Here is a 17353-nt window from a genome sequence, read left to right as displayed (position 1 = left end):
AGGCCCAAAATGGACCCACAACATTGCCCAAAACCAATATGGAGCTTACGGGCCTGAGCCATGTAGGATTTGGGCCCAAAATTACTAGAATTAGTGTTTTACCTCAGCTGACTCAATGAACCGGCTGAACCGGCCGAACCGGATGCCCACCGGTCGAACCGATGGCAAAATTTTTTTAAAATTTGACATAATGTTCCTAGAATAGTAAGGAATCCATGAAAAAAAAATGGTACATGATTCCAAGTTCGGAAGAGGGAGATATGATCAAAAAAATTACCAAAAATCAGTGTTCTACACCGGCTGGCTCGATGAACCGGCTGAACCGGCTGCCAACCAGCCGACTGGTTGCAAAAAATTTTGAAAATTTTACAGAATGTTCCTGGAAGAATAAGGAATCCATAAAAAGAAACGGTTCTTGATTCCGAGTTTAGATGAGGGAGATACGATCAAAACAAGGCCGAGTGCTCCGAACCTCAACATGCCCCTATAAACTCCAACTAAGCTAAAACATCGGGATGACCCCACTTCCTTCCTATAGCGTGATGTGAATGACTAGGAAAATGGCCATGGTGACCCTCCAAAATGAACCTCATACGCACCACAATGGACCACAGACAAGCCCACATGAGGCTCGGACACCGACTAAGCCCAAAAGGGGCCCTAGTGGTGCCATATGAGAACGATGGGTGCAGGTGACGCCCAAAGGATAAATGCCAGTGTCGAGGGACAAAATTGAGGGTCTACAAATACGCCCCTCTTCAGTAGAGTGAATGAACGAGTGAATTGTGAGTGCGATGTGCAAGCAGTGCAAGAGTGAAATGAACTCTAGTGAAGAACCCAAATGACCAACAATTTTGTCCCCACCCAATAATAAAGGAGGCTAAGGGAAATAAGTCATGCTAATATAATGGACTATGGGATACAGGCACGATGCCGGAGAAAGATACAAGGAGACCCGATCACGATGTCGGGAAAGATTAGGGATTTGATCCGGGCAAGTACCGGAGAAGGGTTCGGGCGAGTACCGAAGAAGGGTTCGGGTAAGTACCGGAAAATGGTGAAATCCGGGCGAGTACTGGAAAAGTGTGAAATCCAAGCGAGTACCGAAAAATGGTGAAATCCTGGCAAGTACCGGAAAATGATGGAATCTGGGCAAGTACCGAAAAAGTGTGAAATCCGGGCGAGTACCGAAAAAGTGTGAAATCCGGGTGAGTACCGGAAAAGTGTGAAATCCGGGCGAGTACCGGAAAATGGTGAAATCCGGGCAAGTACCGGAAAATGATGGAATCCGGGCAAGTACCGAAAAAGTGTGAAATCCAGGCAAGTACCGAAAAATGATGAAATTCGGGCGAGTACCAGAAAATGGTGGAATCCGGGCGAGTACCGGAAAAGTGTGAAATCCGGGCGAGTACCGAAAAAGTGTGAAATCCGGGCGAGTACTGGAAAAGTGTGAAATCCGGGCGAGTACCGGAAAATGGTTGAATCTGGGCGAGTACCGGAAAAGTGTGAAATCCGGGCGAGTACCGAAAAGTGTGAAATCTGGGCGAGTACTGGAAAATGGTGAAATCCGGGCGAGTACCGGAAAATGATGGAATCCGGGCAAGTACCGAAAAAGTGTGAAATCCGGGCGAGTACCGAAAAAGTGTGAAATCCAGGCAAGTACCGGAAAATGATGAAATCCGGGCGAGTACCGGAAAATGGTGGAATCCGGGCGAGTACCGGAAAAGTGTGAAATCCGGGCGAGTACCGAAAAAGTGTGAAATCCGGGCGAGTACCGGAAAATGGTGAAATCCGGGCGAGTACCGGAAAATGATGGAATCCGGGCAAGTACCGAAAAAGTGTGAAATCCGGGTGAGTACCGGAAAATGGTTGAATCCGGGCGAGTACCGGAAAAGTGTGAAATCCGGGCGAGTACCGGAGAAGGGTTCGGGCAAGTACCGGAAAATGGTGGAATCCGGGCGAGTACCGGAAAAGTGTGAAATCCGGGCGAGTATCGAAAAATGGTGGAATCCGGGCGAGTACCGAAGAAGGGTTCGGGCAAGTACCGGAAAATGGTGAAATCCGGGCGAGTACCGGAAAATGATGGAATCCGGGCGAGTACCGGAAAAGTGTGAAATCCGGGCGAGTACCGAAAAAGTGTGAAATCCGGGAATGTACAGGAAAAGTGATGGAATCCGGGCGAGTACCGGAAAATGGTGGAATCCGGGCGAGTACCGGAAAATGATGGAATCCGGGCAAGTACCGGAAAATGGTGAAATCCGGGCGAGTACCGGAAAATGATGGAATCCGGGCGAGTACCGGAAAAGTGTGAAATCCGGGCGAGTACAGAAAAAGTGTGAAATCCGGGCAAGTACAAGAAAAGTGATGGTGTAGACCCTCAATTTTGTCCATTTAGCACATGTCTTTAAAATTTATTTTCAGTGCCCCGCAGTAGTTCCTGGTGGCCCATTACTACTCATACCACTTACCTTTTTTCTGAGTCACCTCGGAGATTTTGGTTGAGGGATTATTTGATCCCTTATTGTGACCCTTGGCAGCCTTAACTTAGACTTAGGCTTTTCTTGTGTTTTTTTTTAGGATAGTTTTTTAGATACCCTTGGCTCATTTAGTTAGGCCCACCTAGTCTTCACCTTAGGCCCATTTAGGCACCCTTGGCCTACTCGGACATCTTTGGCGTGACTTGTATGACTTGTGTGGTTGCATAGCTTGTGGGGCCCATTTTTGTATTTATTTGTTTATTTTTATTTTTATTTTATTTTATTTTATTTTACCGTTTCCTAATTTATTTACTTACTTATCTATTCATTCAATTATTTAACTTCAAAAATTTCATGTTTTTTTGCAAGGAAAATTACCATTGGAGTTTAAGGAAGGTGGGACTCTCCTTGGAAGGTTTTGGAGGGGAATTTGAATTGGAAGATTTAAAAAAAGAAAAAGGAAAAAGGAAGAAGAGAAGAAAGGAAATAGGAGAATTTTCCTTTTTAGGAACAGATTTAGGCCTTTGGCGGGTGATATATATATGAGAGAAGAGAAATTCTGAGGTGGGGGGAGATTCTGAGAATTTTTGGGAGAGAAGAACAGAGGGAGCGAAAAAGAACGATTGCAGCCAAGACCATCCAGGTATGTTTTGCGACTATTTACCTATGCTTTATCTTATTCCATTCTTGAGGATCCTTTGACGGTTCTATGTTTTTATTTTGTTGATTGGTGTGGACGAAAGGGCCACAAATTGATTAGTTGAGACTGATTTGCTTGCATGTTTATGCTATTTTAATATTCCTTTTAATGTCTTTGGTTCCATCTGAAAGCAATCTGAATATAGGTTTACTTTTGAATTTGATGCTATGGGTCTTGTCCCTATTTATGTCCCAATCTGGCTTCAAAATACCCACCGACTGTCTTCCTTTCCCCTGTTTTCTTTTCTTTTCTTTCTTGATCTTTCTGTGTGCTTCTGTATCTACGTTTCTTCCATTTATTTACCTTGGTATTCTCGGATGTGGAGACCATGAACATTCCGAGAAAGGTGGGAACTTGATAAAGGCTGTGTAAAACGGGTTGCTTGGAGATAGATGGTGCAGAGGTTATTACTATTTCTAAGGGTTCTCCGTGGCTTTCTGAATCAGATGTTATGGATTTAAGCTATGACCATATCTCTGGTACTTCCATACTTGCAGCTGTTAGTGGAGATGTCTGGCCAAAATTGCGTATTCTAAATTATTTGATTGAATTGTGGGCAAGACAATTATTCCTCTTATGACAGATAGATTGCACTAGAAGATGGGTGATCCTTTAAAGGTTGTGAATTCTGCCATTGACCTCCACGAGAAGATGATTGAGATGTGCTACTGATGTTAAAACAGAACGGATGTCAGAAGTCCTGTCGCCAAGACATTTGGCTTATCACTTGTTGGTGAATTTGTCGAGACTTACTGCAACCTCTCCCATCTCCACGTTGGCATGGTATTCATCATTGCCAACAATTCCATATACTCAGATTCTGGAAGAAGACAGACCAGTGATCTGTGGAAAGAAAAAGAACACTTCGAGTAACATTAATCGTTTCTGTCGTTAATGATCTGTGGTGTTCGAATGATGGGAATGATGGAATTCCACGGGTTTACAGCCTTCTAGCTGGCTATGGAAAATTAATGGGTCACCCAGATGTTGGGATATTCGAAGAGGCTTTCCCATCCCAAGTGCTGGACCGACTGTTAAGTTTGGCTCAAATGGAGTGCAGCATCATCTGATGCTGACCAAGGCCCTTGAATGGACCTTGAATTGGTGCAGACTACAGAGCATGTTTGATAGGAACTTTTGTGCTCAAAGGGACTTTGTTTCCAATCCTAAAACATTGAAGAAAAGGTCATATATTTGGTGGCAACTTGTTTTGGAATGCTGCTGTTTTTTAGAATTATAACAGCTACTAGAGAGGCTGCTGTAACAGATGAGCTTCTGATCCATGATCCAGAAGAGACAATGTCTTTGGTGGTTCCGTTCAGCACAAAGCTACATTTTCTATCCATTGGAATCCTTCTTGGGGTTGTAGAATTTGAAGCTCCTTCAGATTTTAGTCCTCCTTGTCACTTGTAGATTTCTGAATGAGTCGCTTGTAAAAAATACAGACCTCGGAGGACACAATGCTGGGTTTCTATGTAAATTCATTTGCTGAAACAGGGGATGACCCCACATTTGCTGTCTAGTGTTCCTGTGGATATGTATGGTAAATGTGGTGCAGCTTCAAGTGCTCAACGGCTATTCGACGAAATGCCCCATCGGATATGGTCACTTGGAATTTATTAATGTCTGGTTATTTGCATGTGGGTCGTCTAGAAATTGCAATCGAATTGTCTTCAGAGATGGTCAAATTTGCCAAAGCGAATCTTTAGATGGGCAGCCTGAAGGAAGCAGTAATGAAATAGTCAAGATGTCCTACTGACCGAAGATGTCTTGATAGCTGATACAGGAGCTGAAGGTCCTTGGGGATTTTCCTGACAAGCATGGAGAGGAGTTGAATGCAGTTATTGATCTAACAGAGTTCAGTGCCAAAAACAGATCTGTATGGTATCCGGATTGGAGAAGGAAAGTAGCTTTTGCCTTGCAAACATTGCAATTGGGAAAGACACTTCAGAAGACAAGAAAACTGCCTCGTGTGCCCTTCATCAATTACTGAAATTTTTTTCTAGTAGGTGATGTGCTCACAGGAAATACTCAGTGCTGTGTTGCTGTTCTCGCACTTGTGAATTCCTTAAATTCAATGGATTTTGATGGGACTGATGTTGCTGATGCTTTAGGAGTGGTTTCACTCTTGGCTGAGGTGAAACAGAGTGTGAACCTCACTTTTTCTCCGTGGTCTGCTCGTGCTGAAAATCCTTCAAGCTTAAAACCCCTTGAGTGCTGCCTGGCCGAAAGACCTCATCTGGTACAAGTTGAGGTAATAGAAATCCCACCTAGGATTTATGGGGATCAATTAGTTGTGCTTGGTGATCTTTTGGTTGTATAATTAAGACCCGTTGGTTCATTTGCTAATAGAATAACGAATTCATCCAGTTTAGAAGAGTTGGAGAAACTGCCCTATTCATTTGTGTCGCAAAGGAACATAAACAGGCTACAATGGATGTACTTGATGTATCAAGATACTTAAGACCTCTTATATATACTTCGGTTGACATGATGAAGCAGAATCTTAGTTATTCCTCACTAGGAATTGAGGTGAGAATCCCTAGAGGATTTGTGGAAAGAACTGCGTTTCAAGGAGGGATTGAGTTTGATGTTCCTGATCTAGCCATAGACTTGGGAAGGCTGCTGCTACCTTCTAAAAATGCTGACAGTGTCATGTTAGAGGGGTTTGCTCAAGATTGAAAGGGTGTTTGAAGTACAGACCAGGCTGCACATTAATGAAAATGCTGATGCTGGTTTGAAGATTTTGGTACTTGTGTATCGAGAACTTATTGAGGAATGCACCAGTTGAACAGCTGATAAGAGGTGTTAGAAAGACCATGTTGGGAGTTGTCGAAAAGCCATTAGCTATGAGAGAGTCAGGTGCCTGCCTTGTTTTATTACGCTACAAGAGGAATTTTATCCAGGTTTCACCCAAGAGCAGAGAAAGTATTATGGATATTGATGGACAGTTCCATCATTGGAATTGGTGATGAGTCCTCACAAGGTTCAGACAGTATTGCTAAAGTCGTAGTTTCCGTCTTTCAAAGAAATACGAGGAGAACAGCTCTTCAAGAACAGTTTTTTGTACAGCTTATAATGATCAACATGGTATTGAAGGCAACAGCAGTTTGATCTGGTATGGATATTTGATAGATGTCTGAGGGTTTATTGAAGATACACAGAAAAATCTACATCAGATTTCAACTTCTGAATTAGCTCCAGAAACTTGCAAAGGCTTCAAGAGTACAGAGATGAAGTTATTTTGACATCCAAGCTCCAACACCTTGTTTTTCGAGCTTTCGGGATTGTCATATTGAAGAAGAAAGAATGGGGATCTATGAATACGCGCCCAACGAATACCTGGACTATTTTTGTTTTATTTTTGACCAGAAAAGAAGTGCTACATTGGCTTGGCAAATGATGCTTTAAGATTGTCATGGGAGTGGTAAGAGGATTTCTTTTCCAGCAATACGTTACTTGACAGTGAGCTGTACCCCTTTGCTATACAACCACAACAAGTGGATTTTGATTCGCAGCAATGCTGGATGGATATTCCAGCAACCATAATTTATTTGCAGCCTTATGTACATCCTCATCGAGAAGTTAATAACCATGCTGTTTGTCTTCGAGTTTCTCACCGGATGGGGGTCTTAAATCAGCTTCTGGCAAATTCTAATTCTTCACTAACCCATCAGCAGATCTGTGACAATGCTATTGGTGCTGATAGTGAAAAGGATATTCCATCCAATAATCAAAATTGTCTAGATCCAAAAGATCTTTTAATCTCAGGTGATTCAATACCTGAGACATTTCAAGCAGAACCTGTAGCTGTGGCTGCTGCAGCTGTTTCTGATGCCGACGGTGAAGATGATTTTTTATCTGGTTGTCCAAATCATCCAGATCCTAAGGATCACCTAAACTTGGACGATTTAGTGATTGAATCAGTTCCTGTGACATGATCTGCTCATTTTGCTACCAATGGACTACATGGCTGTTCACTTTGCAAAGACTTGCTGGCCAAATTTCCCCCAATGCTGTTAAGATGAGACAACCATTCTGCATGCAACCTTGAGATTCTCCTCCAGAGCTTGTCAAGAAAATGTTCAAGGTCCTTTATTTTCTATATACCTACCCTGTGGTAGTTGACAGCCTAGAAGTGAATAGTTGCCTGATGAACTACAAAATGGCTCAGATAAACCTACCATTAGTATTCTTCAGATCATAACAAACATTACCTCCATTGGCATGGGGATCTTTGCTGGATGTGTCTTTAGTTCACCTAATCCTGAAAACAAGCTGTGGTGGTTTCTCGGTTCAGGCTAAAGGCTTTATTGTGGAGTCCCCATACGGGAATGAGGCTCCTAATTGAAATGGATGTGTTTTCCAATAGACAGCAATGCTTCCCATTCAACAAAAGCAATTTGTTCTTTAGAAAATTTACACGGTTCTGAAGAGCATACCATTCTGAGTGTTGAGGATGGGTTGGAAGCGACTAGTGGTCAGGTTGGCATGCCACTGATGGCAATGAAGCCCCATAGAAACTGGGAGATCAGTCTTCATGGCATTGACACCATTATAGAGAGCAGTCTTCAGTCTCATATGGTTTTAGAGGGGAAATATTTGGTGCTTTTTTTTTTGTATGCAGTTGCTAAGGCCTTCACAGGATAAAGCTGATATACTCATGTTTCCCTTGAAAGCTGATCTGGATAGGAAAATTACATATGATGATGATATAAGGCCTATTTCAGTATCTCTTGAATCTTTTGGGCCATGGGCACCCTCGCTCAACCAGCAATGACAGTACCTCCCACTCAGCAGATGCCACATGTAGAACAGCCAATTCCTCCACAAGTTAGCCATCCTTCTGAACCTTCACGTGGACAACCCTATGGCTATCCCTCTTCTGGTCAAATTCAAGATTACCTTGCTGTTGGTTCTCTTCTTCACATGTATGACCACTTTGGTAATTCTCCCTTACTTTATTGAACAAAGTAGACAGATGGGATGAGGTTATGGAGATTATTCAGCGTGTCTAGAAATTCATGAGAAATAAGTGTGGGTTCGGAAGTCAAGTTCAGAAGCAGCAGACGATAATGCCAAGAGAATAGACCAAGCAAAGAGCCACCTGCCAGGCCAAGATGGAACCTGCCCTTCATTCTGATTCTGTTCAACACTGAAAGAGATGATTGATTATGATAAAACATTGAATTTACCTGGCAAAAACCCCATTCAAATCATTGAAACTCAAAGAGGCTATTTCTAATGGCAGGATTGCACTAGAAACTCCATCTCAAGAACCTTCAAACAACCACTTCAGAAAGGGCAGTAAAGCAGACACTGAAATCCATAAAAGCTTTTATGAAGCTGCACTTCCTATTGATGATTTGATAGACCGGATTGCTGACGTCCTCAACTATTTTAAGACTTGTTGCAGTGATGTACATGGGAGTTTTGACTGTGCAGCTTGCATTCCATACAGACGCTACAGTTGGGGATTTTCTTAACTCCACCTTCGGCAATGCAACTTGTAAAAAAACCTGGATCAGACTAACAGCCTTGTACGTAAAAAAGAGATCATCTCAAAAACCATGGATGGGCTTATGGATTAACGACAGCTCTGATATCAATTCTGGAGGTCCTGTTACAACATCTTTACAAAATTCTTCATTTGGTAAGATGAATTCAGAAGTGTTCTAAGAGGAATCAGTCAGAATCCAGGTGGCAAATAAAGAAGAATGAGTTATTCGGCTTTTTCTTTAGAAAGTGAATCAAATACTGGGTCGGAGCTTAAGGTGAAACTGCAGAAAGAAGCATTCCTTTATGACATACCATGGTCATTATTAGTGAATGCTACACTTGTGTCTATATTCCGGAGGATTTTTAGAAGCACTCTTATCCAAGGTGATTCAATTGTGTTGACTCTCAGTCAGGCTCAGGAGGTTGTGAATTAAAAAATTTTAGGATTCGGTCCAGATTTCTTTTTTTTTTGAAAGGTGGTTTGCCGTTGTAGTTGGAGTGAAAGACATCAAGAGCGCAAAAGAGGGTTCAAAATCATTCAAATCAGGGTTTAAGCGGACTGAATTGACATTTAGCTTGAATATTAAAGAAAGATAAATGAATCTCCAGATTTGTGGCTGAGATGGCTAAAAGACTTAAAGCAATGGAAGGCAAAGTAATAGAGTTTCGAATTAACGCATGCCTCAGGTTCCATGAAAAGGGGTGAAGGTCTCCTCAGCTAGACCTAGAAGCATTATTCCAGGTTCGACAGAGTCTCAAACAAGGAGCCAGACGGGCAACTTATATGATCAGAAAGCACAGTCACTAAAGGAAAATTCAGAGAAAACGAGTTATAGAACAGGAAATTTAATCTGAAATTGAGCATTATGTCTTCACCAGAAGCTTCTGTTGATAATTCAGATTGTGATCCTAAGAAACCAGAGTTGTATTGAAGCCTTTCTTTTTTTAAATGAGGTGGCACCCTAAAATCCAGTGAACATGGGCTCAGAAACGAACACATTCAGTTTCTTTCTAGACAACCAGTGGTCTACAGAATCCTTCCTATGCAATCTGTTTCAACCATTTAGTCTCAAGTGCACCTCCAGACCTCACTCATATAGTGGTCACCTTGCCACACATCATACTCCTCCTAATGTTTCTCCTTATTCTTTTTGTTATCTTACACATTTTAAATCTGGATTTCAAAGTCTTTTCCCGTCAAAAATAACTCTAGTTTTATTTAAAATTCCTGAGAAGTCTCTAGGCATAAAATCCAAATTTTAACATACTATTTGCTGCCATTTTCCCTTCCGGCATGCATTTTCATCACCTTCAATTATTTTATGATTTTCTCGATTTTTGACAAGCATGAACAAACTTCATGATTCCAAACAATGGAATTCATTGAATCAATTCGTGCAAAAGTAATTAGGGCTTTGGTGGGGGCCCGACATTCATGATACCTTCTTCAATATTGTTTGCTTGATACGTTAATTTTTTGATTCTTCTTGATGAAATATTTGAATTCACTTAATATTTATTGTTGAGATATTCTTGCTTCCCATAGACGTGTGGATGCTCGCTAATCAGGTACGCCCTTTCTACCCCACAACCCTAGAATTCTATGAATGTGTATGTTCTCATGAGACATGACCATGTTTGATGCCATAATTGGTTGCCTTGATGCTTGTTTGATCGTCTTAGATGGAAATACATACCATGTGTCATAATTCCAAGCTAACCTCTCATGTTTTATGATAGCGCTTAAGAAGCCATTCAGGTACGCACTTCGACCCTCTCTTATGGTTGGTTTTCTTGTTAGGCGTGCAATATTCGAAATCACCTAGCTTACTTAGGTACTTATAATTAACTGATTAATGGCCACGTTTCCCTCAACTTAGTCAGTAGAGACCTTTTTAGGGCTTAGAGGGGTGCTATCTCCTAGAGGTACCTTCCCAATAAGTAACCTGATCCCCGGACCAAGACTCGGGTTTTTCAAAGACATGCCTTTTATCCAAAAATTATGGAGTCACATTTTAGGGTTTTTCTTTCTTGTTTTATTTTCCCTTTAAAATAAAAATAAAATAAGTGGCGACTCCAACTTTTCTAAAACTAATTTTTCACAACTAAAAAGCGAGTCTCGCCGATCGAGTGGGAATGCACGTGAAAAATGCGGGTCCACAGATGGAATCCGGGCGAGTACAGGAAAAGTGATGGAATCCGGGCGAGTACCGAAAAAGTGTGAAATCCAGGCAAGTACCGGAAAATGATGAAATCCGGGCGAGTACTGGAAAATGGTGGAATCCGGGCGAGTATCGGAAAAGTGTGAAATCCGGGCGAGTACCGAAAAAATGTGAAATCCGTGCGAGTACCGGAAAATGGTGAAATCCAGGCAAGTACCGGAAAATGATGGAATCCGGGCGAGTACCAGAAAAGTGTGAAATCGGGAATCGAACTCGGGCACGATGCCGAGGAACCACTGAACTAAAAGGGGGTAGGGATGCCATTACTAAGGCTCAAAACACCTAAACAGACAGGGGATGCCTTAAAACAAAACTCAAAGCAAAATAGGGGGACTCAAGATGCAACCGCTGATATACTAACCTTGATAACAAAGGCGTATGCCCCAGTATGACGTCCAGGGACTGCCAACAAATGACTCGAAGAAGCTAAAAATCAAACACCTTCATTATGATAAAAGAAGGGGTATGCCCTGGTGTAACACCAGAAAATGCCGATAAATGATAAGCGAGAAATCACAATCTGGGGCTGCACCGAAGATACGGCCTATGCCGATCATGTCCATCTCGTCAGTGCCATCTCCCAAATCCATAGGTAGGTCATAGTCAGGGACCTCCTCGGGGAAACACATAGAGAACACACTAGCTCGGTCCGGTGATGGGGGCGCGACTATCATGGCACCAGGTACCTCAGTAGTCCCGGTGTCCAAATGAATCTGACCCAGGGCCTGCTGGATGTCCTGAATCTCAACTGTCTCTGGAATGTGAACAGTCCCCTCTGTGCGAAGCGTATGCTCTGAACCCCTAATAAAGTAGTCGGCCAACTGGAAGGTGTATGGGCGGAGAGGATAATCAAATGGAATGCCAGACATGCGAGCCCTCACCCTATCCTGCGCAGCTGTGACATATATGTGCATCAGCCTCTGTGGGGATGTAACCTAATCCATAGGGCGTGTCATGATCAACTGTGAAAGTAAACTCGTGGGGCCCCTGCTGGCGGCGACCCAATCCCATACCAGGCAAATAAGACATTCCTCTCATCATGCTGAGCACCAAAGTACTGCTGTGCTGGTCGAACGACATAGGTACCATATCTCTGCTGCCATCCTCTAAGCTGACAACCTGAACCTCATCGAACGTAAACCCGGTCAAATGTAAGTCATCCTCACTGTGACTGATATGTAACACTGGCTCAGACGAAGTGATAATATCTCTATCAGACTGTATCGTGATAATGCACCCCTCATGTATGAACTTCACCTTCTGATGGAGGGAAGATGGTATAGCACCAGCCTTATGAATCCATGGGCGACCAAGAAGCAGGTTAAAGGATGACTGAATCCTTAAAACTTGAAATACTATGGAGTAACTAACTGGCCCGATCATGACATGTGTACTGAGTGTACCCATAACTGTCCTCTGAGTCCCATCATAAGCTCGAACAGTTTGTGTAGAAGCCCCAAAATCGGCTGGCGAAAACCCAAGTGCAATAGCAGTAACCAATGGACAGATGTTCAGGGCAGAACCATTGTCCAGCAGAACAGACGGCACCCGACGGCCTGAACAAACAACATCAATGAATAAGGGTCGAACATGATTTGATCCTTCTGGTGGCAAGTCATCATCAGAAAACACTATGCATGTAGCTCTATCAGCTGTCAACATGTGAATAAGCCCCTCTGGGGTAGTAGCAGTGTCAACCCTAATCTGGCCAAGGGCTCTGACCAATGCATCTCTGTGTGTACTAGATGAGGCCAAAAGGCTCCAAATAGATATGCGAGCTTGAGTAGTGCGCAGTTGGCGTAATATCTCATCATCTTCCCTCTGAACCTCCTCTCTGGCAGCTATACCAGCAAATGGCCTGTCAACGGGTGGAGGTTGTGCTACCCTTCCACTTCGTGTAACTATCTGAACATCTCTATGAGGGAGCTTATATTCCTCTAGGAACAAAATGAAGGGTGTCATAGGTGGCACATGTTGTAAGTATACCGGTGATACTAGAGGCGGCCCATAAATCTCGTCCGGGGTCAAAATGAATGGCCTGGGGATCTGCTGTCTAGGTATATATCCAACAAAATCTGACTCCTCATATAGACTGATCGGCTGAGGAGCCTCTCCATCCCAACCCATCATAAATATCTCATCCCCTGCAAACTCAATCAAATGTACCCCTTCCGGGGGTGAAGGTACTGCTCTAGTGTCATGAGTAGGTAGCGGGTCTGTGGCCACACCCGGGCGCCCCAAATCAACTAAGCCCTGATCTATCAAATCCTAAATGGCATGTCTCAGTGCTGAACAACTGTCTGTATCATGGCCTGCTCTCTGATGGTAGGCACAGTGAAGATCTGTCCTGAATCCTGGGTGGGTAGGCTGTAGTGGTGGTCTAGGCGGTAGTGGGGCAATTAGTCCCCCCTCAACCAATCTCTGAAAAGCTCGGCTCAGTGGCATTCCAAGCTATGTGAACTGTCTAACTGGCCTCGGTGGAGGCGGTGCTTTATACTGATGATGGAACTGCATAGGCGGCCTCTGGGGTGCCTGTGTAGCATATACTGGCTGTGGTGGCGGATGTAGATAAGTAGGCCCTACTGGCCTAATGGGAGCAACTGGTCTGTACTGATCATGCTGTATCATCTGATAAGGAGTGCCAAAAAACTGACTCTGAAACGGAGGACGACGTGAAGACCGGTGTCCTGTCATGCCAATAGTACCAACATCTGAGGGCCTGGGGCCTGATCCCGACTTCTTCCCCTTTGAGTCTGAAGGGGAAGAATCTGCCCATAAACCTCTAGATATACCCTCCTCAATACCATAGAGGGCCTGCACTAACGAGTCAAAGTCTGTTTGAGGGAAGCCCATGAGATGCCTAGCAAAGCGGGGCTGAAGGCTACGCATAATCATACTGATCTGATCGCGCTCTGAAGGTCTATCAATAATCTGTGCTATCTTCTCCCTCCAACGGGAAATGAATGAAGTAACTGACTCATCCGGCCCCTGTCTGAGGGCCTCTAACTCCCTCCGGGATACATCCACTATAGTATTGAAAGAATACTGTCTAATAAATTCCTGTCCCAAATCAGCCCATGTCCTACGTCTCAAAGGGTCCAATGAGGCAAACCAACGCTGAGCAGCACCACTCAATGATAGAGGGAATAACATAATCATTTGTGTCTCATCCAGTCTATGCCCGCGCATAACAGTGTTGTATAGCTGCAAGTGAATACGGGGGCACCCTATCCCCATGTATCTCTCAATGTCCGGCATGCGGAACTCAACAGGCAAAGCTGCTACCGGCAGATCATCATATCCATCCCACCTCATCATCCCATCAGAAACATGTAGTGATCTCATCCTCTGCTCAATCCTGTCAATCCGAGCCTGGGTATCATCAACAATATGTGCTGGTGCCACAACAGAATGCGGCGTAGTCTCAGTCTGACCATGCAACACAAATGCTCCAGCCTGGGGAGCTGACTGAACCGGTGGTGGTGGTGGTGGTGGTGGTGGTGTGGTAGAGTCATGCAGGGTGCTCCTTGGAATCGGCAATGGCTGGGCTTGGTGCCCATCAATCCTCTGACCTAGTCCCAAGATAGCGTCCCTAAGTGACGCCATGGTATCGGTAATCTCAGCTAACTGGTCAACGGTAGCATACTGAGGATCCATATCTCTATGATCTGGTATCTGCTCTAACTGGCTGGGTGAATCTGATCCTCTAACCAGTCTATCTCCAATCCGGATCCAAGCTCGGGAACCCAGGTCGATCTCAATCAATAATCCTACAAAAGGAAAGGGGGACGTCAGTCCCCGTGACTATCAATCCTGAAATCAAACTAGGAACGTATAACTAAAATCTTCTGAGAAAATGAATTGACATGTGATCTCAACAACTAAACTGATATGCGGTTCCACAGGCAGGAACGGGATTCTGACATGGTGATACCTCAGGGGTAATGTGGCTCAAAAGTCAAAAAAAGAGAAGAGACAAGTCCTAAAAGACTAGATGACTGTACCCACAGGGATACACAACCTAAGGTCCTAACTAACAATCAATCAACAATCAAAGTGACATGTTGGCCACGCATGTATCCATGAAATCCAGCTCAGGGCTATACAGGTCTTCATTGCTCAGACATCCATCTTTTCCATAGTGCTCCCAAACATCGATATAGCCCTTATGCTAGACCCTATTCCAAACCCCTAGCTTGGTCGAAGGCGAACAAATTGGGAATGACTCCCAAGAAACACAAGCAATCCATGAGGAATAGTTGACCAAGACTAGTGATTCGGAAGTAAGGGGATACACACGTGCCCACAAACACAAGCAGCAAGTAGTCATGCAAGGGAAGGAGCAGTCATACAGCAAATAGTCATGCACAAAGAGATAGCCTACCACACATCTACACACAATCTAATCATCTAAGTCTAATCCCAAATGTCATAGCTAGATACCAATCAATAATGAGCAAGCATGCTAGAATCCAATAGGTGAACACACAAGCAACAACACATCACAGGTGCAAGCCAAATACCAACCAAGTACGTGATCATCGGTCATCTATGCAACTTAAGAGTCTACTGATCAATGAACCATGTGCTCCAATATTCCCAACTCAAGTTCAAGCTTGATCTTCTTATGAAACCAGAGATTCTGGGTTCGATCCCCAGTGGAGTCGCCAATTTGTGGACCCTCACCCGATCCACCGGACCGGCGCGACTCGCTTTTAAAAGAAAATAAGGAATGAAAAAGTTGAGTTCTCCAGTTTTGAAAAAAAACTGCCCCCGGTGAGAGACGGTGTTGTTTGGAGTCGCCACTTACTTTTTATTTTTATTTTTAAAATGGGGAAAATTAAGTAACAACCAAAACCCCTAATGACCCCAGTATGGAAAAGAAGCGGTCTGCGAAAACTAGATTCTGGGTCCGGGGATCAGGTTACCCATTGGGAAATTACCTCATGCGAGGTAGCACCCTTCTAGGCCCGGAACTCGGTCTCTACTAATGAATTGGGGTATGTGGGAGCATATGGGTCAAAGATGAAACCCTAGGCTAAATAAATGTCATGAATCACACAATCCTAATTGGTATTTGGCATGCATATGGATTCAACCAACCCAAAACAATGGGTGCGTACCTGTGGTCCCCAGCCATGCGCTGCATAAACGGTCAGTCAAACACAGATAAACATGTAACAAAATTCAGGATTAGGCACCATGCATGCATATGATTCAACAATCAAAACCAACGATGCGTACCTGTGGTCCCTAGCCATGTGCTACAGCAGAGGGTGAGTCAGCCACGCAACATGTATTCAGAATCAAGCATCAAATTTTGTGCCAAAAAGGAAGAAGGCTGGTTGAGATCAGGTAATGGACTCCCCAAATGTCATACAAATCAAACTAGACTTACCTAGACCACCCCACCCATAACTTCAAAATTTCCCATACTAACTGAAATCAAACACTGACTTAAACCTTCAAGATGGCTCACAAGTGCCCTATAGCAAATGGGTTTGAGCCCCAATGGATAAGGGCTCGAAAAATGCCAAAAACGAGGGCTACCTAAAGTCCTTCAGCTGAACAAGTTGAACTGGTTCTCAACTGGTACAACCTATTGAGAAGAATTCCCAAATTTTTCTATAAAACTCCTAAATGAGTGAGGATTCAAACGAAAGAAACGGTCCTCAATTCCGAGCCCGGATGAGTGAGAACCGGACCAAGAAAGGCAAGTGTTCCTCATGGCTGACAGAGGCAGCTAGTTATGGTGCTGAACCGGTTGAACCGGTTCCCAATGGATTCATCCGGTTGATAAAAAATCCCAAATTTGGTCAAAAAGTTCCTAAGTAATTAAGGAAGCAAAAGAAAGAAACGGTTCTCAATTCCGAGCCTGGATGAGTGAGAACCAGACCAAGAAAGGCAGGTGCTCCTCATGGCTGACAGAGGTAGCCACTTATGAGGCTAAACCGGTTGAACCTGTTCCCAACTGGTCCATCCGGTTGATAAAAAATCCCAAATTTGGTCAGAAAGTTCCTAAGTGATTAAGGAAGCAAAAGAAAGAAACGGTTCTCAATTCCGAGCCCGGATGAGTGAGAACCAGACCAAGAAAGGCAGGTGCTCCTCATGGCTGATAGAGGTAGCCACTTATGGGGCTGAACCGGTTGAACCTGTTACCAACTGGTTCAGCTGGTTGATAAAAAATCCCAAATTTGTTCAGAAAGTTCCTAAGTGATTAAGGAAGCAAACAAAAGAAACGGTTCTCAATTCCGAGCCTGGATGAGTGAGAACCAGACCAAGAAAGGCAGGTGTTCCCCATGGCTAACAGAGGCAGCCAGTTATGGGGCTGAACCGGTTGAACTGGTTCCCAACTGGTCCATCCGGTTGATAAAAAATCCCAAATTTGGTTAGAAAGTTTCTAAGGGATTAAGGAAGCAAACAAAAGAAACGGTTCTCAATTCTGAGCCCGGATG

The 17353-nt window shown here is 43.8% G+C and overlaps 1 protein-coding gene across 1 annotated transcript; it reads right to left on the bottom strand.

Annotated features, from left to right (window-relative positions):
* Nucleotides 1–11780: 11780 nt before the first annotated feature.
* Nucleotides 11781–14555, bottom strand: LOC117905643. Its single transcript, XM_034818528.1, has 2 exons — nt 13368–14555; nt 11781–13166 (listed from the first exon to the last, which is right to left on the bottom strand). Exons 1-2 carry the CDS (start codon nt 14553–14555, stop codon nt 11781–11783), a joined length of 2574 nt encoding a protein of 857 aa, XP_034674419.1.
* Nucleotides 14556–17353: the final 2798 nt, after the last annotated feature.

The sequence above is a fragment of the Vitis riparia genome, chromosome 18 (assembly GCF_004353265.1).
Source record: "Vitis riparia cultivar Riparia Gloire de Montpellier isolate 1030 chromosome 18, EGFV_Vit.rip_1.0, whole genome shotgun sequence".
Lineage (NCBI taxonomy): Eukaryota > Viridiplantae > Streptophyta > Magnoliopsida > Vitales > Vitaceae > Vitis > Vitis riparia.
Note: the sequence above shows the minus strand (reverse complement) of the source record. Positions and strands in the feature narration are given on the sequence as shown.